The sequence below is a fragment of the Numida meleagris genome, chromosome 2, assembly GCF_002078875.1.
Source record: "Numida meleagris isolate 19003 breed g44 Domestic line chromosome 2, NumMel1.0, whole genome shotgun sequence".
In the NCBI taxonomy this organism is placed as follows: Eukaryota; Metazoa; Chordata; class Aves; order Galliformes; family Numididae; genus Numida; species Numida meleagris.
The window spans coordinates 86,690,678-86,709,234 of record NC_034410.1 but is presented as its reverse complement, the minus strand read 5'-3'; the positions used below and the strand labels follow the sequence as shown (position 1 = coordinate 86,709,234).

The window sequence follows — 18,557 nt, the reverse complement described above, 5'->3', positions numbered from 1 at the left end:
AACCAAATCAATCAACCAATCAATCAACCAATGTCTCACTGCCTCCCACAAGAATGCTAAGGTACAGCCAGCCTCTGGAAGACAACTCCTGCATTCCTTCCTCAACCCCAGTTTTTATTGCTGAGCATGACTTGCTTAGCATGCTGCTGCACGTATGGTAAGGAATATCTCTTTGTCTGTATCTCTTTCCCAGTTTCTTGTCCGTCCTATTCACTGTGTGTGTAGAGTAGTAAAAAGAGGTTATGTGAGCACTGTTCAGCATTAGCCCAAACACTGCTATGTTATCAATATTTTTAGACACAAATCCAAAACACAGCACCATAGGGACCACTATGAAGAATTTTAACTCCATCCCAACTAGACCCAGTGAATAAGATCATACAGAAAAGATTTTCTCTGCTTTGCTGTATAACTTTTTTTTTTCTCAAACACTCTCTAGCATGTCCTAGCACTACATGTTTTGATTGCTACTCAGTACATCTTCATGGAATTTACTAACACCAGTTCCTTGCTCCAGCACTGAAGTACTCAGAATCTACCATTTTTTAAATGGAAATTTAGGGCTATTTTATTCCCTATGCAGCACTTAAAAACTATATAATGAGTTTATATAAGTTCCTTTTTCCAGACATTTTAATGCTCAAAACCAGAATTTTGCAATGTCCCTCCAGAATTCTTCACAATCAGCCCATCTTTTTACTACCTGGAATACTTAACTATTACAGCTAAAATTTTGACAATTATTCTTCCACTGAAGAAAACAGGTTCTAGCACAGATCCCTGAAGGAACTACATCCCTCCTTCTCCAAAGACAACTTTTAGGTATTACTGAATTCTGTTTCCTTGTTCTAAAATATTTGACGCCTGTTTGAAGGCTTCTCTCTTTTTCCATGGCTAGTTAATTTCCATGAGAGCCTTTGATGAAAGAAATTGTCAAGTCCTTTCTGGAGACCTAGCAGGCTGTGTCAGCTTCTGTTCGCATGCTTGCTGGCTTCTTCAAAGGATTTCACAGTTTTTGAATCATATGCTCCTCCACAAGTGCCATATCAACTCTTCTTCAGTGTTGTATATTTATCTCTAATTCTACTCTTGACTATAATTTTTATCAGTTGGCCTTTTACAGGCATTAGCTCAAAACCATGAGGTTTCCACTCTGCCTTGAAAACATGGCAAGACATTTGCAATTTCTCTTGCAGATATCAAAGCAGCTCTGAGCTTATGATTATGTATTGTTGTCAGTAGTTTCTAGTACTAGTACTCCTCTGAACTGCTTTGGAAAGCAATCTAGTTCTAGTGTCCTACTTGTAAACAGTTTGTTCCTACCAGCAGCTCGTTACTCTTCAGTGAGTTCATCACAAAGGTTCTAGCATAGCAATCTCCATAAGCTTTACAACAGATTGCTTTGCTGAAAAAAGCAGCAAAATAGTCATTTAATAATTCTGCTCGACCCTGTTTTCTGCAACCAGTGCCATTGTATTCTGATCAAACATTATCCCTTCAGCCTCCTTAGCAAGCTTCCTGCTCCCAAAATGTAGATAAATCTTTATTATTCATTTTTTTTGTGTCTTTTGTCAGTTGTTTTAACCTTTCTTTATTGTGCTCTACGTTTAATCTATCAGAGTTTATGACCCTTTCTATTTTCCTCATTTGGATACAATTTTTATTTATTTATTTATTTTTAAGGATATCTTCCCACTGTTCAGTCATGCTGAGTTTCTCCCTTTTCAAGTCCTATTTGACGCGTGGCATGCATTTACTCTGTGTCTCCAATATGCGTACTTTAATACCCTCTAGGCCACCTGCAAAGATTTAACTCTCTAGGGCTTCCTCTTTAGTGTTTCTTTAAGAGGCTTCCTCAGTGTTATGTTGTTTCCCTTTCTGAAGTTGAGTACCACTCTACTGATATTGTGTTAGCTGTTGTTGCTTCTTCAAAGCTACTGGAGATAAGAATGTTTTATTTGTAGCTACAGAATAGCCCTTCAAATACCAACACTTTGCAACAGATTCGGTAGCAACTCACAATGAAATCAAGGGTTAATTCCCTCTTGCAGGGTACTCCAATCTGGTGAAGTGCGAAGCAGTCACTGCCCAGAAATAAGTTTGCTGTGCAGCACATTCTGATGTGGCACTTGTCCAGTTTACATATGCATATTTTTGCTCTTGCAATATTTATGACTCCCTCGGCATATCAGTCAAAGCTGATCTTCTAACTTGTTGGCTAGTAACATGTTGCTGATAACATTGTTATGTGCTTGGAATATATAGGAATTCCATCTTGCTCACTGAACTGATTAATTCACTAATATGATTTTACTTTAAATTTTCTTTAGTAGACAACACTACTCCACTACTGGCATGGCTTGCTCAACCTTTCCTTTATATTTATATTTTTACTACAGTAATGTCCTCATAGAAAGCTACACCCTCTTAGTTTCCACATTTATTTCTATATTAATGTTAGAGGTCCAAGTCAAATGTGTCTCACTGAGCTCTTTTTCTCTTCCTTATCTTCTAAAAAGGCTCTTTGTTCTGTGTTTTTTTTTTCCTCCACTGCTTATTTATTACCATCTCAGGACAATTCACTGTCAAACTTTAAGTACTAAGAACATTCCATATGATACCAGAATATTAAAATATTGGTAATGTTATCATATGGTTGAATAGGAGGAAATATGACAGTGATAACTGTACATCTAATACTAATACATCAAGGAACAAAAACATTGCTATCCCAGATAAACAGATTTTAAAATGTTGCAAAAAATACTGGCATCTGGCACGCAAGTAATTGTTTTTCTTGAGGCTTACACTAATGTAAGACCATTTTACTTTTGGGAACTATAAAATCTGGTCTCTCTCTCCTAGTTCTTATTTGTTTAACAGTATTATTGGTTACCTTCTAAAGCCACGGTGATTCAATCTGTGCCTGCATCTTAGAAATTTGTACTCTGAGCAAGAGGTGTGCATGACTGCATGTCTACACAAAGACTTACTGAACTGTAGTAAGTATATAATTGAATTATAACATGCCTGGTGCTCAGGTAGAAGTGATTCCACTTCATAAAAGGTTTTGCTATTTCAGACAACGGTTTCATTCCAAAGCAGGTGCATCAGTGAGAAGATGAAACAAGAGTAGTTTCCTACATATTTTTGTCTTGTGTCTTGTCTTCCTACATATTTTGGATTCACTGTACCTAATTAACAATAAGACTCCTCAGTAGCAGAGTATTTATGATGTTTGTCTTTAAAAAGAGGAGTAAACTCACACTGCAACTCTCCCCTTAGGGGAGATGCTACCAGAATCTTTCCTCCATACAGGTGACTGTTTCCATGAAATCTGTAGCAATGCTATGTCCTCAAGAGCTGTAACTGCTCTGTCAAAATTATCTAAATTTGACTGTTTCAAAATTAATTAGGCAATAGGAATAAACAGGCACACACAGAGCACCTTTGCATATAAATATTTCTTAAGAAACCAGTAAAATTCAAGATGATTTGAAACAGAAATCAGGGCTCTACCAGTGGGGCAGATAAATAAAAGCAAATTCCAAGTACAGCTTAGGAAGAAACTAATGCAAAAATCAGCAACTGGTCTCTTCACTGGTCTGAAACATCATCAAAAGAAAAAATATTACAGAGGATAGAACAAGAAAAATAAGATGAATAGAGATAACATTATGGATTATAAACCATCTTTTCATGCTGCTGTTTGAAGCTGAGATGCATTTTGTGTCAGAAAATGCTTTTGCACTATGTGAGAATCAAGCCTACAGTACTCTATACAAAGAGTATGTAGGAGGAACCTTACCATTCTTCTGTAGGTAACTGGAGTACAGCTACAGAACTTTAAAAGCTGTCCCTGCCTTTATTCTGTAGTATGCTTGTTTTTAGCAAAAAAGTTTTCTCACCTGTAAATCAAATACCAGTAATTGCCCTACTGATGACAGGAGGATCTGGATGCTTTAGGTCTCAGTCCTTGTAACTTTTAATTGGGTCTCTTACAGCGCTTGTAGATGTGTGTTTCACAAGGAAAGCTGATGTCTAGGGTCTGGATTACAGAGACCAATCCAAAAACTGACAGACAAACATTCCAGTTTGCTTCTTACTTCTGCCATCAGAAGTCTTCCAGCAGAAGCCCTTTCACTTCCCTCTATACTTTTAGATATAGGCTACCCATCTTCAGCTTTTAAGACATATAGATTGACTTTACAAATTCAGGGAAAGGAATTTGGAGTTTTAAGAAGTAATTGATAATTTGCTGGTGTTGAGATTGAAATAAACTATTTAGTGACTGATTCCTAACAGCAAAGGACAGTGATTTAAGACTCCCCATTTTAGATACTTTCACTGAAACATTTATGAAGACACAATTAATAAAGACCACCTGAAAGCGTTAAATCTTCACAGGTCAAATGCAGAACTTTCACAAAGGAAGTCACTGAGTATTCATAGTTGTATGGGAACTGCTGAGTCATGGCCTGAACCACTGATTGAGCACCTGGAGGAAAGACCCAGTCAGCCCTGGGAGCACACGTGAAGGCAATTCACCTGTGCAACTGAAAAGGTTATGGAGACTGGTTGCACCTCTCTTAGGCCTCATTTAAGGGCTGACTGCTACTGAGGAAAGATCTCTTTCTGGAGGCCCCTCTTTGGTGGAGCTTTTCCCTGTAAACTCAGAATCTTCTGATACAGGTGAGCGATCTACTTCCCTTTCTTTGTAGCACCTTGCTATTGTGCCGGTCCTTCCACCTCTTTCTGTAACACCTTTTTCATTGTACTGATCTTTCCAATCACTACAATAGTTAAAACAGAACTCAAAGCACCTTGATGCACAGGAATGGGTCATATCTAAAATGACTGATAGCACCGGGAACTTTAGAGCCTACATTTAGCTTAGTCTCCATCACTTAAATCTACTTTAACTGAGAGAAATTATGCTATTAAAATTATTTCTTAGACACAAGTGGGATGTGAAATGCATGACACATTTTCTGTTCTGAAATAAAACAGAAACTTGCCTGCAGCAGTGCTTACTATGTGATAGATATTTTCCAAACACACAAAAACCAGTGACTACTCAGGTAAGCTCAACTAAAAAGTTCACCATGGCAGAACGCTTTTAAAAAAAGTCCCTAAAACAGCAACAAAAAAAGTAAATACAGCTATTTACTTTTAAAAGGGGTTCCTGGGCCCTGAAGAGGCCAGCTTCAGGAAAACAAACCGCGGTGTACGTCATCGCTAATATAAAATGAAAACATGTAAAATAGTTCAATGACAACATTTACTTGCATATTACTTTCATTTCCTTCCCTCCCCAAGTCCATCAGCGTAAGTCTGATCAGTTTACAGTCACCATAGAGAATTCTTATAGAGAACTTTAGTCAATTCTATGTTGAGTATTCAAAACATGACATAGATTCATGCATGCGTTACCCACTTTTATGTGAGTTTTCAAGATTTTGCATGGGCTTACCCAGTTACCAGAGAACTCCAGCTCTAAGACAGTTCAGCCAACTAGTGTGCAGCCCCATGATCATGATAACAACAGTATGGAGAAAACTCACTAAGATTTTAGTGGTACATGTTACACACTCAAGTTCAGATGTAAACTGCAAACACTTAAAACTGCAATTACAATTACTTTTCAAATATATTGCATTTAAGGTTTGATAGCTTCATAGTTATTGTGGCTGTCTGCAAAAAATCCACTCTAGTGATTCTGCTAAGATTAAGTACCAGGACCTTCAGTTGTGGTTTCCCTTTAATCAGGCTGAAAAAAAAAAAGTTCATCTAACTCAATCATGTACTCAAATGAGCATTATTTACACTGGATTTTGTAATTACTCATAATAGCATGTTTGGTTTTACATGCACAGTGAAACAGTTAGAAAGAGTGACAACTGAAACATCTTCAGTTGCAGTGTAGTTGGAAGGTAATGAAATAAACAGGCCTATCAACATGCTGTTCTTGTTTCAAGATCTGCAAATATACAGCACAAGTGTCTGCACAAGACACATTTTAGTTACATTTTCCATTTTTATTGACAATCAGAATAGCTGGAGAGTCTCTTCAAAATCAAGTTCAAACTCTAGGGAGTTATTGTGGAAACTTTTTTCAGACTATAAAACGATTTCTTGAAAGGCTTTCATGGCAGCTTAGGAAACATCATTCTAAGGTATCTTTCAGAAGTTATATTCAAATAAAAAGTAAAATCTCCTAATAAAATCCCAGAACTGCACTGAAAAGTAGGAGCAAAGTAAAAACAATGGAACAAAGCATCATATATTTTCTTCCAAATATTAACTCCACAAAAGAAAAATATTGTACTTTATCTCACTGATTGCCAAGTACTAGAGAATGGAATATCACTTCTAGATTATCCTCATACAATCTACTCTTACTAGTTTCCTTGTTGTAGTTTATAAATTCTCAAACACAGCTAATCTGCACACAGAATGACATACATATGCTCTTCTGGTTCTGTATCTTTGCTGCCATGTTTCTTGTAAGGTCCTCCATGTCCAGACGTCCCATTCTGTTCTATTCCATTCTATTCTCCACCAGAAACCTACCAGAATGCTGGAACATTTGTACAGGTGGCATTAAGCTATTACTTCCTTCCTACTGAAATCTGTAGCATGACCTTTCTGGGAATTAAATTAGAATAGGAATAATCAGCATGTGTGTTTGCACATGCTATTACTGAAAATAAATATAGCAGTAGGTAACATAACTCCTGAGCATCTCCACAAAGAATGCAGTGACTGCATTGTAAGCAGTGACTTTTGCATTTATCTTGTATGAGCGCTTACTGAAATCTGCTAATGGGTTCTGATAATCTATTATTTATTGCAACAGATTCTAATAGTGAGCCTTAGCAGAGAAGTCTCCAGTGTTTACAACACTTTCATCTAAAAACTCTCAGAAGTGACAGGAAAGTAGCGCCTTCAACCACAGATATGATTTCTTTTGGTTGCAGCTGTTTCATTTCTATTTGCTTTTAAAAATAGAACATTTATTTCCCCCAGACACACAACTTGACTCGCTTTCATATAAACTAATGCACGTAGCAGGTTCCAATAGAAAGCTGTAGATACACAACCACGAGTATTACTTGAGCTTGAGGACATACCTCCATGTTATACTTTTCCACTGTCCTTCTCAAAGGATCCACAACCTGCCAGCAAATCAGGATGCAAAGATCAATCAGTAGCATCCCTCCAACTATCACCATTAGCTTCTGGTCTTTAATGATCTGGAGAGAGAAAAAAATAAAAAAGAAAAAAAGGGGAAATTCGCATGAGCCATGGATAGAAACCTGCATAGCTTTACTCCTACACAGGGAGAAAAAGACAGGTTGCTAATAAAAAGGTATTTTAACAATGAATGGGAAAAAGTTTCAGAAATACTAAAAGATGAAATCAAGAAGACACAAATTATTTTAGTTTGTTTCATGGTTATTAGAATTATTAAAAGTGCATTCAGACTTCTAATGAGAAACTGGGAAATTTCTTTAATATTAATATTGAAGTCCAGCATTAATATTAACACTTGAGAAATTAAAAAATGTCTGTTTTAGAGAGCCACTCTTCTCCTTATGTATGCAAGAGTGGAAAAATGTTTTTAACATCTCTCAGAACAGTAGGAATCAAGCAGGAATAGATATTGCAGTAGGATTTACAGTGTTGACTTTCTCAGACTTTCCCATAACTTTCTTGGATCCGGAAAATATGTTTGCAAGGTATTAAAAGGTAATTTCAAGACGTCTAGTTTGTGTATATATATACACACATATACTCTTTCCTCTGTTACCCAGGTAGTAGACAGGGATGATGTATTTTTTCTACATTACAATAGTGAGAGGCACTTAAGCACGTGCAACTTAAACATGTTTTTAAATCTGCATGAATTGGAGGCTCAAAGAGATAATCCTAATAACAAGAACAATCCAAACTATGTATTATAGTCTTGTATAGTTGCATGTAATCCCTATATTATTTCTACTGTTAAACACATAGGTACACAAATAAAATACATTATAAGTCTGTTACTTCAGTTGCAAAGTTGTCAGCAAGTTCAAAATATCTGGCTTAAATTAATTTTATGTAAGTTTTCTTGAGTTTGTGTTTCTGTTTTTTAATGAATGTATACTTCTTCAAAAGATATTGCCAAATTGTTTTAATATGGAAAAACTCACATTTTTCAATAGTTGGTTTAATTCAAATGAAATATTCAAAAATATTAAGTCTAAGAGCTTTAATTTCAGTTCAATTTGATAAACATAGTAGGATTCTGAAATGAAGCCGGAAATGCCAGATAATCTTACTACAGGCAAGGCTACCACTCCCGCTTAGAATATTTGCATTGAATTCCTATTAAACTTAAGGAAAGGATAAAAATGAATGCAATTTGAAATAATGTAAAAGGAACCTTAGAAAGTTTGTTTTTCATATTATCTAGTGCAATATATTCTTCATTTGGAAAGAAGTTTCCTCAGTATTGTACATTACTCTATTAAACTACTGGTTTATGCTGCAAATAGTTTACAGTAAATTAAATATAGAAATAAGGCTAGCAATCAGAATGATTTTAAGGACTTGAGGCATTACTTTCATTTCCTGAGACCAGCTATTTACATCCATGTTTTCTGGTCGTAATGATGGTAGCTACCATACTTTTCATGTTTGCATGAGTAATGAAGCAAGAAGTCCATCTCATTGGAGACAGCACAGGTGTGCTTGGAAGGGAGGGTGAATATAAAGATGTGCTTCTCGTTCCATTGTGTATCACTGCTGAACAGTTTTGCAATAAGAATTTTGCAAGAAAAAGGTGTCTTGGCAGGGAGGTGATGAGGATGTTCTTGCAATGTATTTTCTCAGTAGGTGAAAAGGAAAGCAGATATTAAGATTCTCTACCTCTAGTCTCCTTTGGGAAAACATAACTGCGCCAGACCATTCAGTTCTTTACAAAGTTGCAGTCAAAGCTGAAATAAAGGCTGCTAATCACTAAGATTACCCTCTGTAACAAACGTCCATGTGTTGTTCATCTTTATCCAATAGCTCTTAACAGGACTTAGATGGATCACACTAAATGCTGATCCAGATTTAACATGAAGTGACAAAACCATGGGCAGTGAAGTCCAAACAATTTGGATTAGATGAAATTTGCCCACTTCAGTCCAAATCAGTGATCCTGAAAACAGCAGCCTCCTAATAAAGTTAGAAGTGTTTTTACCAAAGCTGTTCAGCAGAAAGCATTGCAGAAGGCTTACAAGCAGTAGAAACTTCCCTCAGTCACTGCTCAGTCAGGGTCCTTTTGGAAATGTATTCTCCACCCTCATGCATAGAACTACAGGCAGAGGGAGAGGCAGCCCATTTTCCTCTATGGAATAGACTTAAGAGACAACACCTTCTTTGAAAGGAAGAACATACCTTTCAAAGGAGCAATCATTCATTGCATTTAAAGCCTCTTGCTCCACCTGCCCTGCTAACTCAACAAGCTGACTGAAACTTGCATACTCTTGTGAGTAATGTGACAGGATGATAAGCTTGAACTATTTTGCAGCTGTGCTCCAAGGGTCAGATCACCCTAACTAGAAGTTACCTACCATAGCAACTCCCTTGATCTGTATTGAATCCATTCAGAATTTTTTTTTACAGTAGCTTATATTTTTTTCTAGGATCTTGCTCCCAGCGAGATTTTGTTCAGAAAACATACATGCCTATATACCTGCTTACATATGTATATGTAAGAATTTCATCTTTATTAGAAACATTATTATTTAAGAATTACTATTTTAATTAAAGTATTTCTTACTTTAAGATAATGCTATATTTCTATTGTAAGACAAATGTAGATTCATTTCAATAACTTCCCTTATCTTTCTGAAACATTTGAAAAGTTGCATGTGGGAATTCTTGTTCTACAAACTTTCTGAAGTACGAGATTTAAAGTTTGCTTTTCTCCCTCTTAGATGTCTAGCTAGTAATTTTTACTGACATACTTTGGTCTGTCTTTTTCATTAATGAGGTTTATTGTATTGAAGTTGGCTGTCAAACCATTACATGACTAGGCTCTCTCAATTGTCAGTGGGCAGAGACAGAAATCTTCGAAAGAGAATCCAGCCTGCCCATCTCAGTATAATTTGGGACCAGATAAAAGAGTTCTGAAGTGTGCCCCCTACTTTCTCCCCAACCCCTGCCATGAGTGTGTGAGGACTATTAACTTCAGCCGAAAAAATGCAGTTGAGAAACTTGAGCTATGTGAAAATCTGCCAGAAATGTTTCCCTCTGCTGTACTGAATCATAAGATTTCCTTATTAAAAAAGAAAAAAAGCAAAACTCAAAACATCAGTAGTGATACTTTGTTTTTCCAGTGAAAATAGTGAACATTTCCACTGGGACACCTAGGACAAGTAAAACAAGAGACATATAACCCAATTTATACCAACTACATTGATACTGAAACTAGAGTTGCGTCAGATGCAGATTTACCAAGACGTGCAAATAGCAGTACAGCAATGCCAGAAGAAAAAGAGTGAAAGGAGACTATTAAAATCAGTAATACTGATAATCCACTCTTCACTGGGTCAGAAGAAATTGCCATATCCGATATTATCACTTCCTATTTAGGATCATATTGCTAATTGCCCTTCCTTGCTGATGTTCAACTTTTGTTTGTAGCTGACCTTGCATTATTGTAGATGCTAATCTTAGCCTTCTTCTTTTTTTTTTTTTTTTTTGCAAGTAGTTATTTACTTATTAATTAGAGGAAGTAGAGCAAACAAAAGCTTTCTCTTGGATACCTCTTGGAGCATTTCTTCCTGCATTTCAGAAGGGGAAAGGTACATAAGAGCAGCTGTCCCTGGCAGCAGGTATTCTTCATCCCTAACTTATGCCAGTGAGCAAACTGCCAAGATGGAGGCAAGGAAAAGAAAGTCCACAAGATAACCTGAGGAAGGGATCAGCACTACTGCAATGAGCTCTGTAAAACTCAGTGTTACCAATGCTGTGTGCAGTGTGAACAGGTGGAAAGCAGGGCCCCCTGGGGCTGCCACATACACCCGATCTCATCCTGCTCTCCACTTTGCAAAACTATTGTGGTAATGCCGTTCTGGAGCAGAATTCTTCACCCAAACACTAGATTTTCAGAGATTTAATTATTTGTTTAAATTGGAGGCCATATCTACGGGTACTAGGTCAGTAGTGTTGACAGTGCTGAATTCTAATAATGTTACCTTTACTGGGAGAAAAGCACTAATCCAATTTGTCTCTTATTATGTGAGGATTACCCTAAAATTAAATTAAATAGCTTTTGTCTTTTGATGCCTCTCATCTATCTGAGTGAAACTATTTTAGACTGTAGAAAAAAGAAAAAGTACTTGAAAGCAGCCCTCTCCCTGTGGAGAGGGACTTGGGGGTCCTGGTGGACGAGAAGCTGGACATGAGCCAGCAGTGTGCGCTGGCAGCCCGGAAGGCCAACTATGTTCTGGGCGGCATTAAAAGAGGAATGGTCAGCAGGGAGAGGGAGGTGGCGGTCCCCCTCTACTCGGCTCTTGTGAGGCTCCATCTGGAGTACTGCATCCAGGCCTGGGGCCCCCAGCATAAGAAGGATGTGGAGCTGTTGGAACGAGTGCAGAGGAGGGCGACCAAGATGATCAGAGGGCTGGAGCACCTCTCCTATGAGGAAAAGTTGAGGGAACTGGGCTTGTTTAGTTTGGAGAAGAGAAGGCTCCGGGGAGACCTCATTGTGGCCTTCTAATACTTGAAGGGAGTGTACAAATAGGAGGGGGATCGATTGTTTGTGAGGGTGGATAGCAGTAGGACAAGGGGGAATGGATTCAAACTGAGACAGGGGAGATTTAGGGTAGATATTAGGAGGAAGTTTTTCACACAGAGGGTGATGACGCACTGGAACAGGTTGCCCAGGGAGGTTGTGGATGCCCCGTCCCTGGAGGCATTCAAGGCCAGACTGGACGTGGCTCTGGGCAGCCTGGTCTAGTGGTTGGCGACCCTGCACTTGGCAGGGGGGTTGAGACTCAATGATTTTTGAGGTCCTTTTCAACCCAAGCCATTCTATGATTCTATGAAAAAAAGAATAGCTTTGTATAAGAGCGCTGTTGGGAAGAAAACACAGATGCTAACCTATGTTGGTGCTTCCTTTCCCCCAGCTATTTAAAGAGCATTTCTTCTGCTTGTGATTAGCACTTTTGTCCTAACATGCATTTACTCTGCCAGTGCCATTGGCATACCACTCGCAGCAATTCTGAAAGGCTTGCTGATGTCCCTGCTCCACCCGTAGGAAGCCCAGCTTTCCTTCTCTCCAGCCATTACTCCCACCCACCAGCACTTTTAAGTTCAGTACATCCACTCCTTGGGAAACACCAGATGTACCGAAGGAGTCTTGACTCAGATCTTGTGAATCCAACAGAATTTCTGACTGACAAAAGAAAGTCATGAGTAACTCACTCACTCTTTACCATCAAATATATCATTCTTCTTGCAGAGGAATGTTCTGATTCTTTTTCCCCTCTTCGCCCTCCCTCTAGCATACAGTAAATCAATCTTGGGAGAAATGCATAGTAACTAATAAAATCCATTTTTAGGAGTGCTCCTGAGCCCCTGCTGAAGCCAAGCTCTCATACAGCAGCATCTGTGAATAATATTTTCTACCATCTGTGGTTGGATAGGTGAATCTGTCTCATCCTGGCAGATCAACCCACTGCTATAAATGCCATTGGTACCAGTCTGGACTATATAGCTGGATATGAAGCTATCTGTCTTCCAAACAAATTTCTTCAGAACAGTAACTGGTAAGCCATTTTCTATTCAGCAACACTGCTATATGAGCACATCAAACTCATATCTGCGAACTGGTGGCTTAGTGACCATGAAGATAAGTTCAAGACTGAAGTCCTTACCTTCCCTGATCTATGTGGTCTGATCACAAGAGATATGAAATCTGTCTAAAGCTCTGGGAAGAAGTTTCTGCTCATGAAACTCTTGAGGATTTTATCAAAATATCACAGGCTGTACTATTTGCCACAGCAACTTCAAATGTCTGAACGACTATCTTTTTTTCACAGAATTTTTGTGAGTTGTTTTGTTTGTTTTCTTAAGCACAGCCATTGTGCTCTGTAGGACCCTGTCCTCAACCAGTGTATGAGATCAACAAGTAATTTGGTAAAACAGCAAGAAATCAACAGAATTGCTTTTTGTGGTTAAGGCTAAGGCAAGCTTTATTTTGTTATTTCTTACCTTATTAGAAAATGACTTGGCAAATGTAGTCTTTTCATATATGACATGGACCTCAAAGCCAAACTCGCTATTTTAAACCAACAACGGACTCTTACATATGAAGACTTACTCTTTTCTCCAGGATGCAGCATTAGTGTTCTACTTTCCAGCACAGATTCAATAGTTTACTTCCTCCTGTCTTAAGAATTACTTTGCTTGTTACCGGGAACATCACCTCCCTTTTGTTAGAATCAAGTATATCTGAATTTAAGGAAAGATCTATTAACTCTCGAGTTTTTTTTTCATTTTTTTCTTTGTTGAATACATAGAAACATAATAAGGCTGGGAGTATTTTTGTATCCACTGACAAGTTAAGAGGTAAATATATATTTTTCTTCAAACAACTTGATCTTTGCCTAGTTCGAAGGTAGTTCTGGTTTCTGTTATGTAGATCAACCTTTTCTAGTTTAGCTGACAGATATTTCCCCTTCCTTCTGGCACTTAGTTGGATGAACACCTAATGCAATTCAGTAACTCCTTTTCAGCTGCTCCCTCCCTAGACTCTTGGGAAGGAATCTGTAGAGAGAGAACCTCTTCAAAAGATCTGTTTGCAAACCTTGCTAGACCTTATTGCATGAAATTAATAGTACTGACAGCAATGAATGAAGTCCTTGCAAGTCTGAAACCTAATGTTCCTCTCCCTTGTGCATACAAACTGAGCAGATATGCTGGTAGCAGTCCTACCTCCAGTGTGGAAGGAGAAAAAAATAATAGTTTGTGGGGAAAAAAATGATAAAGTCTACAGTGCTGGAAAAATGGATCTGGCCTTTAGGATAGTCTCTGTATCACATGAACTGCCCTTTCATTTCTCCCAGAATAATTAATGGATGCCTTAGGGTGGCTCCCTTCATTAAGTGGGTCAGCACAGGTGGAATGGTGCCGTGGAAGTGATAATGCAGAGTCAGTGGTGGATAAGTGAACTTTATTGTATGTGGGCAAAGGGCCACCTATCTTCCAGTTATTAAAGCCATTAATATTTTAGAGAACTATTCTGTAATACATTCTTAATTTCTATTGTGTAATGGAATGAGAAGAAAAGGACTATTGAAAACACATTATGCACTTGTTCCCAATAACTCTACAATGTTTTTTCAACAGCTATTATGAGTATTTCCTACAATAGGTTCTATGATTAGTATCGGGAATGCTTTTCACAGTGCAATTATAGTTCTAATGACTGAATGCTAACATTTTAAAGAACATAGTCTATACAAGCAAGCTTTTTGATCAACAATTCACTGGTAGTAAAAAAGCAAAGCTTACAACATTTTTCTCTTAGAAGTACCTCAATGAATTTAACAAAAGATTTGTGTATCTGCTTATACATGTATTTTTCAATTGCCTTCTGAGATGATCTGCAGTCTGAACTTCATGAGTTTTACTGTTTTCCAGGATAATGGAGAGCATGGTACTACTGATAACAATGGACAACTTGCTATTGAGAATTTAGAAGAGACAGCCCACCAGCATGTTAAACAACACATTTCTAGAATGTTTCTCCCTTGCCATGTTATGCTCTGAATAATTGCAAAGTATTTGGGCAGATTCACCTTCTCAGTCACTGCACTGCAAATATGTATGTTTTGACTCCACATGCTGTTGCTAGATGAAAGTATCTCGTTAGAAGATGCCTTACTGCTTTTCTATCTCATACAAAAGACAGCAGGAACAAGCATAGGGAGCAGAAGATGCGTGTTTTACAGAAGTTAGAGAGGAAGAGGGATTCAATCACAGTTTAGAAAAGTTATAAATTTCCTTGTCTCTGAATCTCAGTTATTGCAATAATGCACTGGAGAATCCAAGAGATGATTATAATACTAACATCACTAATTTAACCATAGGGGGCACACAGAATTATATAATACAGCTAGTTTCACAAAACTCTCTTTAAAGGGCAAAAAAAGAAAAATAATGCAGTATTTTAAAAACCAAAACCACATTAAAGAAATGCAACTTGACACTACTGGAAGCAAATCACTCTTGATATATAAAGTTTTGGCAAAGAGCCTTAGAAGTGGACATTATCACTGAGTTGATTTCCATACAACACTATACGTAGAGCTAGACAGGCTGTCTTCAGAGACCTCTGTATTCCATTAACTCAGAAGGTCAAAACCATCTTTGAGAGAAATGCATCTGCTGAGCCCAAGGTTGCATGGACCCCTAGTATGGATGAATTTCTACCAGGGACACGAATTCTCATTGCAGTGCTAAAAGGGATTCCAATCTTTAGGAAAAAAAGCGCACAAAGGATTTGAATGGTCTGAAAGAAATGTTCTGATTCTCTCGGAGATAACATTAAAATATCTAGACTTTAATATTTTCCTTAATGAACAATTCTATGGGAAAGCATACTACATCGTTACCAAATAGCTGGGGACATCAATGCACTTGATTACATTTACAATCCAATTTCAAGCTATTCAGGAATAAACTGCCTCATGCTGTACAGCGACATATTTTTTATTTCTCTGTCATCTATTAGTCTCATAATACTTAGAAATTATGGTTTTAGCACCATTTATGAGTAGTTATGTTTCACACAGTTTTCATCGTTTTCGTTGCTTCTGAGATTTAGCCTTATAAAATTGTACCATGCAGAAATTTACATATATAAATTACTCAAAAAGCAGATTTTTCTTCTAGACGCACAGCTCATTTACTCAACTCTTTTTTTTTTTCAGTGACAGGAGCTTGAGATTTAGCTCCCCAATCCATATTTATACGAATGTAAATTTTAGAAATGTGATTCCTATTGTTCTCTGGCTGGCATTTTGGCTGATCAGCTCTTAAAAAAAACCAGGATGTTTGTTTTATATCTATATATGGATTCTTTAGTATTTGGAAGCTTTGGAATTAAAATTTATAGTTCTAGCTACTTGTGGGAGAAGAAGTAATGAAATAATTTGGTTTCCATTTATATCACTTTAAAAAGCACTGTATCTGTGTATGAATAACCCATGAAGATCTACCTGAATAATTTACAGTGCACTGTATGTATCATGGATTATTTGGTCCAGTGGCATACATTCATAATGGGAAAAAAAATCCCATACATAAGCAAATTTCAAACTGGTGACATCCTTCTTAGTCTCAAAGAATGACTGATAACATTGAAAATTTCTTTAGTTACCCACATGCTTGCTCATTTTCTGCAGATGGCTCCTAATAACTTGTACTTCTGGTATGGCTACCTAAAGCAACTTTTTGGTTCCTGACACATCTCATCGCCTTTTCAGACTTAGGATCTCTCACATATATACTTAGTGAAATACATGTCCGCCATAGGGGAAATTCAGTGCACAGATTTTTGTTGTAGTCCCAAAAAGCTCTAGCTAGATTGAAGAAAATGTTCTCACAGAATCACAGCCATAGAATCGTATAAAGGCTGCACTGAAAGCAATGCCTCCTATTCTACTATGTCAGCCCCCAATGTCAGAGGTGGATGTTGGTGGTATGGCAGTAGAGGTTGAACCTTCCCACCAATGATCTGTTTCATGTTGTTGCTGCGTGACAGATGGTAGCAGAGGGGCAGTCTGACAGAATGGTGTCTGATGTGGAAGTGTAGATGAAGCAAACCTTCTGGCTGTGACCAGCCGACCAATTCTTTATCCACCAAAGAGTTCACCTTTCAAATCTATATCTCTCCAATTTATAGATAAGGATGTGGTGCAGGACCATGTCAAAGGCCTCGCACAAGTCCCAGTAAGTGACAATCAGCTGCCCTTCCTTTGTCCACCAATACTGTTGTTCCATCATAGAACATCACCAGATAGGTCAGGCTGTGCTGGCTGTCTCAGATCACTTCCTCCTCTTACATGTGCCTTTACTGGATCAGGCTGCCTAAGGCCCTGCACAGCCTGGCCTTGAATACCTTCAGGAATGGGCATTTCCATCTTTCTTGCAGAAGTTTTCAAATGAGGGAGTAAGATAGCAATAAACTGAAACAAGTTGTGAGGAGAAGGCAGCAGCAAATCAGCTTGTAAGTGTGTGGCCTCCAGCTGCTCTCTTCTCTGGAGTTTTTTTTCCCCAAGGGACACTCAGTGCAGCTGCAGCTCCTCATAGTTTCATAGTTTCCACGTAGCTGGCACCATGGGGTGACAGCACACAGCCAGCTGCTGCCCACTCTGGCTGGAGGGGATGTTCAGAACAACCCATGTGCTCTGCTTTGCACAAAGGATACAGATGGTTGCTTGTCACTTCTACTATTCCATGCTTCTCCATTTATGGACCATTAAGTGTAAGAACCGGGGAAATGGGCTGACCAAACTTATGTTAATAGTGGAGTGGGGAAGGCAATGACCTAAAATGTTTGAGAATTCCTTCTCTACTACACTCATGTAACAAATTTGTGTCTGAAATATGAGAAATCCTACAAATGCTATCTTTGCCTGAAAACTGTCCTTATGGAGATTGCTAAAGCATAACAAATCATAGAATCACAGAATGGTTTGGGTTGGAGGGGAACTTAAAGATCATCCAGTCCCATCCCCCTGCCGTGGGCAGGGCTGCCCCCCACCAGCTCAGGCTGCCCAGGGCCCCATCCAACCTGGCCTTGAGCGCCTCCAGGGATGGGGCACCACAGCTTCTCTGGGCAGCCTGTTTTAGTGCCTCATCACCTTCTGAGTAAAACATTTCTTCCTAGTCTATACCTATCTTCCTATATCTAACCTAAATCTACCCTCTTTTGGTTTAAAGCTATTCCCCCTTGTACTATCACTATCAGATCATGTTAAAAAGTTACTCCCTCTCCTGCTTCTAAGCAGGTATTGGAATGCTGCAATGAGGTCTCCCCATCAAATTCCACCAAAGCCGGAAATTAATTATTTTCCCCATGTTGTTACTTAACTGTTGTGTATGTTGTGTATATGAGACCACCTATCAGAGAACTGTTATTGCCTTTTTCATTATGTGTTTTTTTCTGGTTAAGTGAAAAAGATTCCAGCTGAAAGCTCTCTCTTTTATTATACATGTGCATGCCCAGAGTAAACTCACTGTGTATGCTCAGTAACGCTGGCATCCTGCAGAACATTAAGGCTGCGCTTGTGTCCTATAGTGTACATGGGGAACAAATGTACATTGTAGAAATCTCATTATTAGCAAGCTGTAGATTTTCAATGATTGAGTTTTTAGCCATGGTACCAGCCTTTTGACATTTTCATGAGTCCATTCCTCTTAAAGAAATTGAAAAGAAAGAGAATTCAATTATGTAGAGAACTGCATGTATCAGCAAAAAGAACCTTTAGATCTTTGCACACCTC

General features: G+C 38.2%; 1 protein-coding gene across 1 annotated transcript in view; it reads right to left on the bottom strand.

Annotated features, from left to right (window-relative positions):
* The window catches only part of GABBR2 (gamma-aminobutyric acid type B receptor subunit 2), a 465,848-nt gene that overhangs the window by 128,433 nt on the left and 318,858 nt on the right, over positions 1-18,557 (bottom strand). Inside the window, exon 13 of the mRNA XM_021388070.1 lies at positions 7,134-7,256. Coding sequence (XP_021243745.1) covers positions 7,134-7,256 — 123 coding nt within the window. The remainder of the gene's footprint in view (positions 1-7,133; positions 7,257-18,557) is intronic.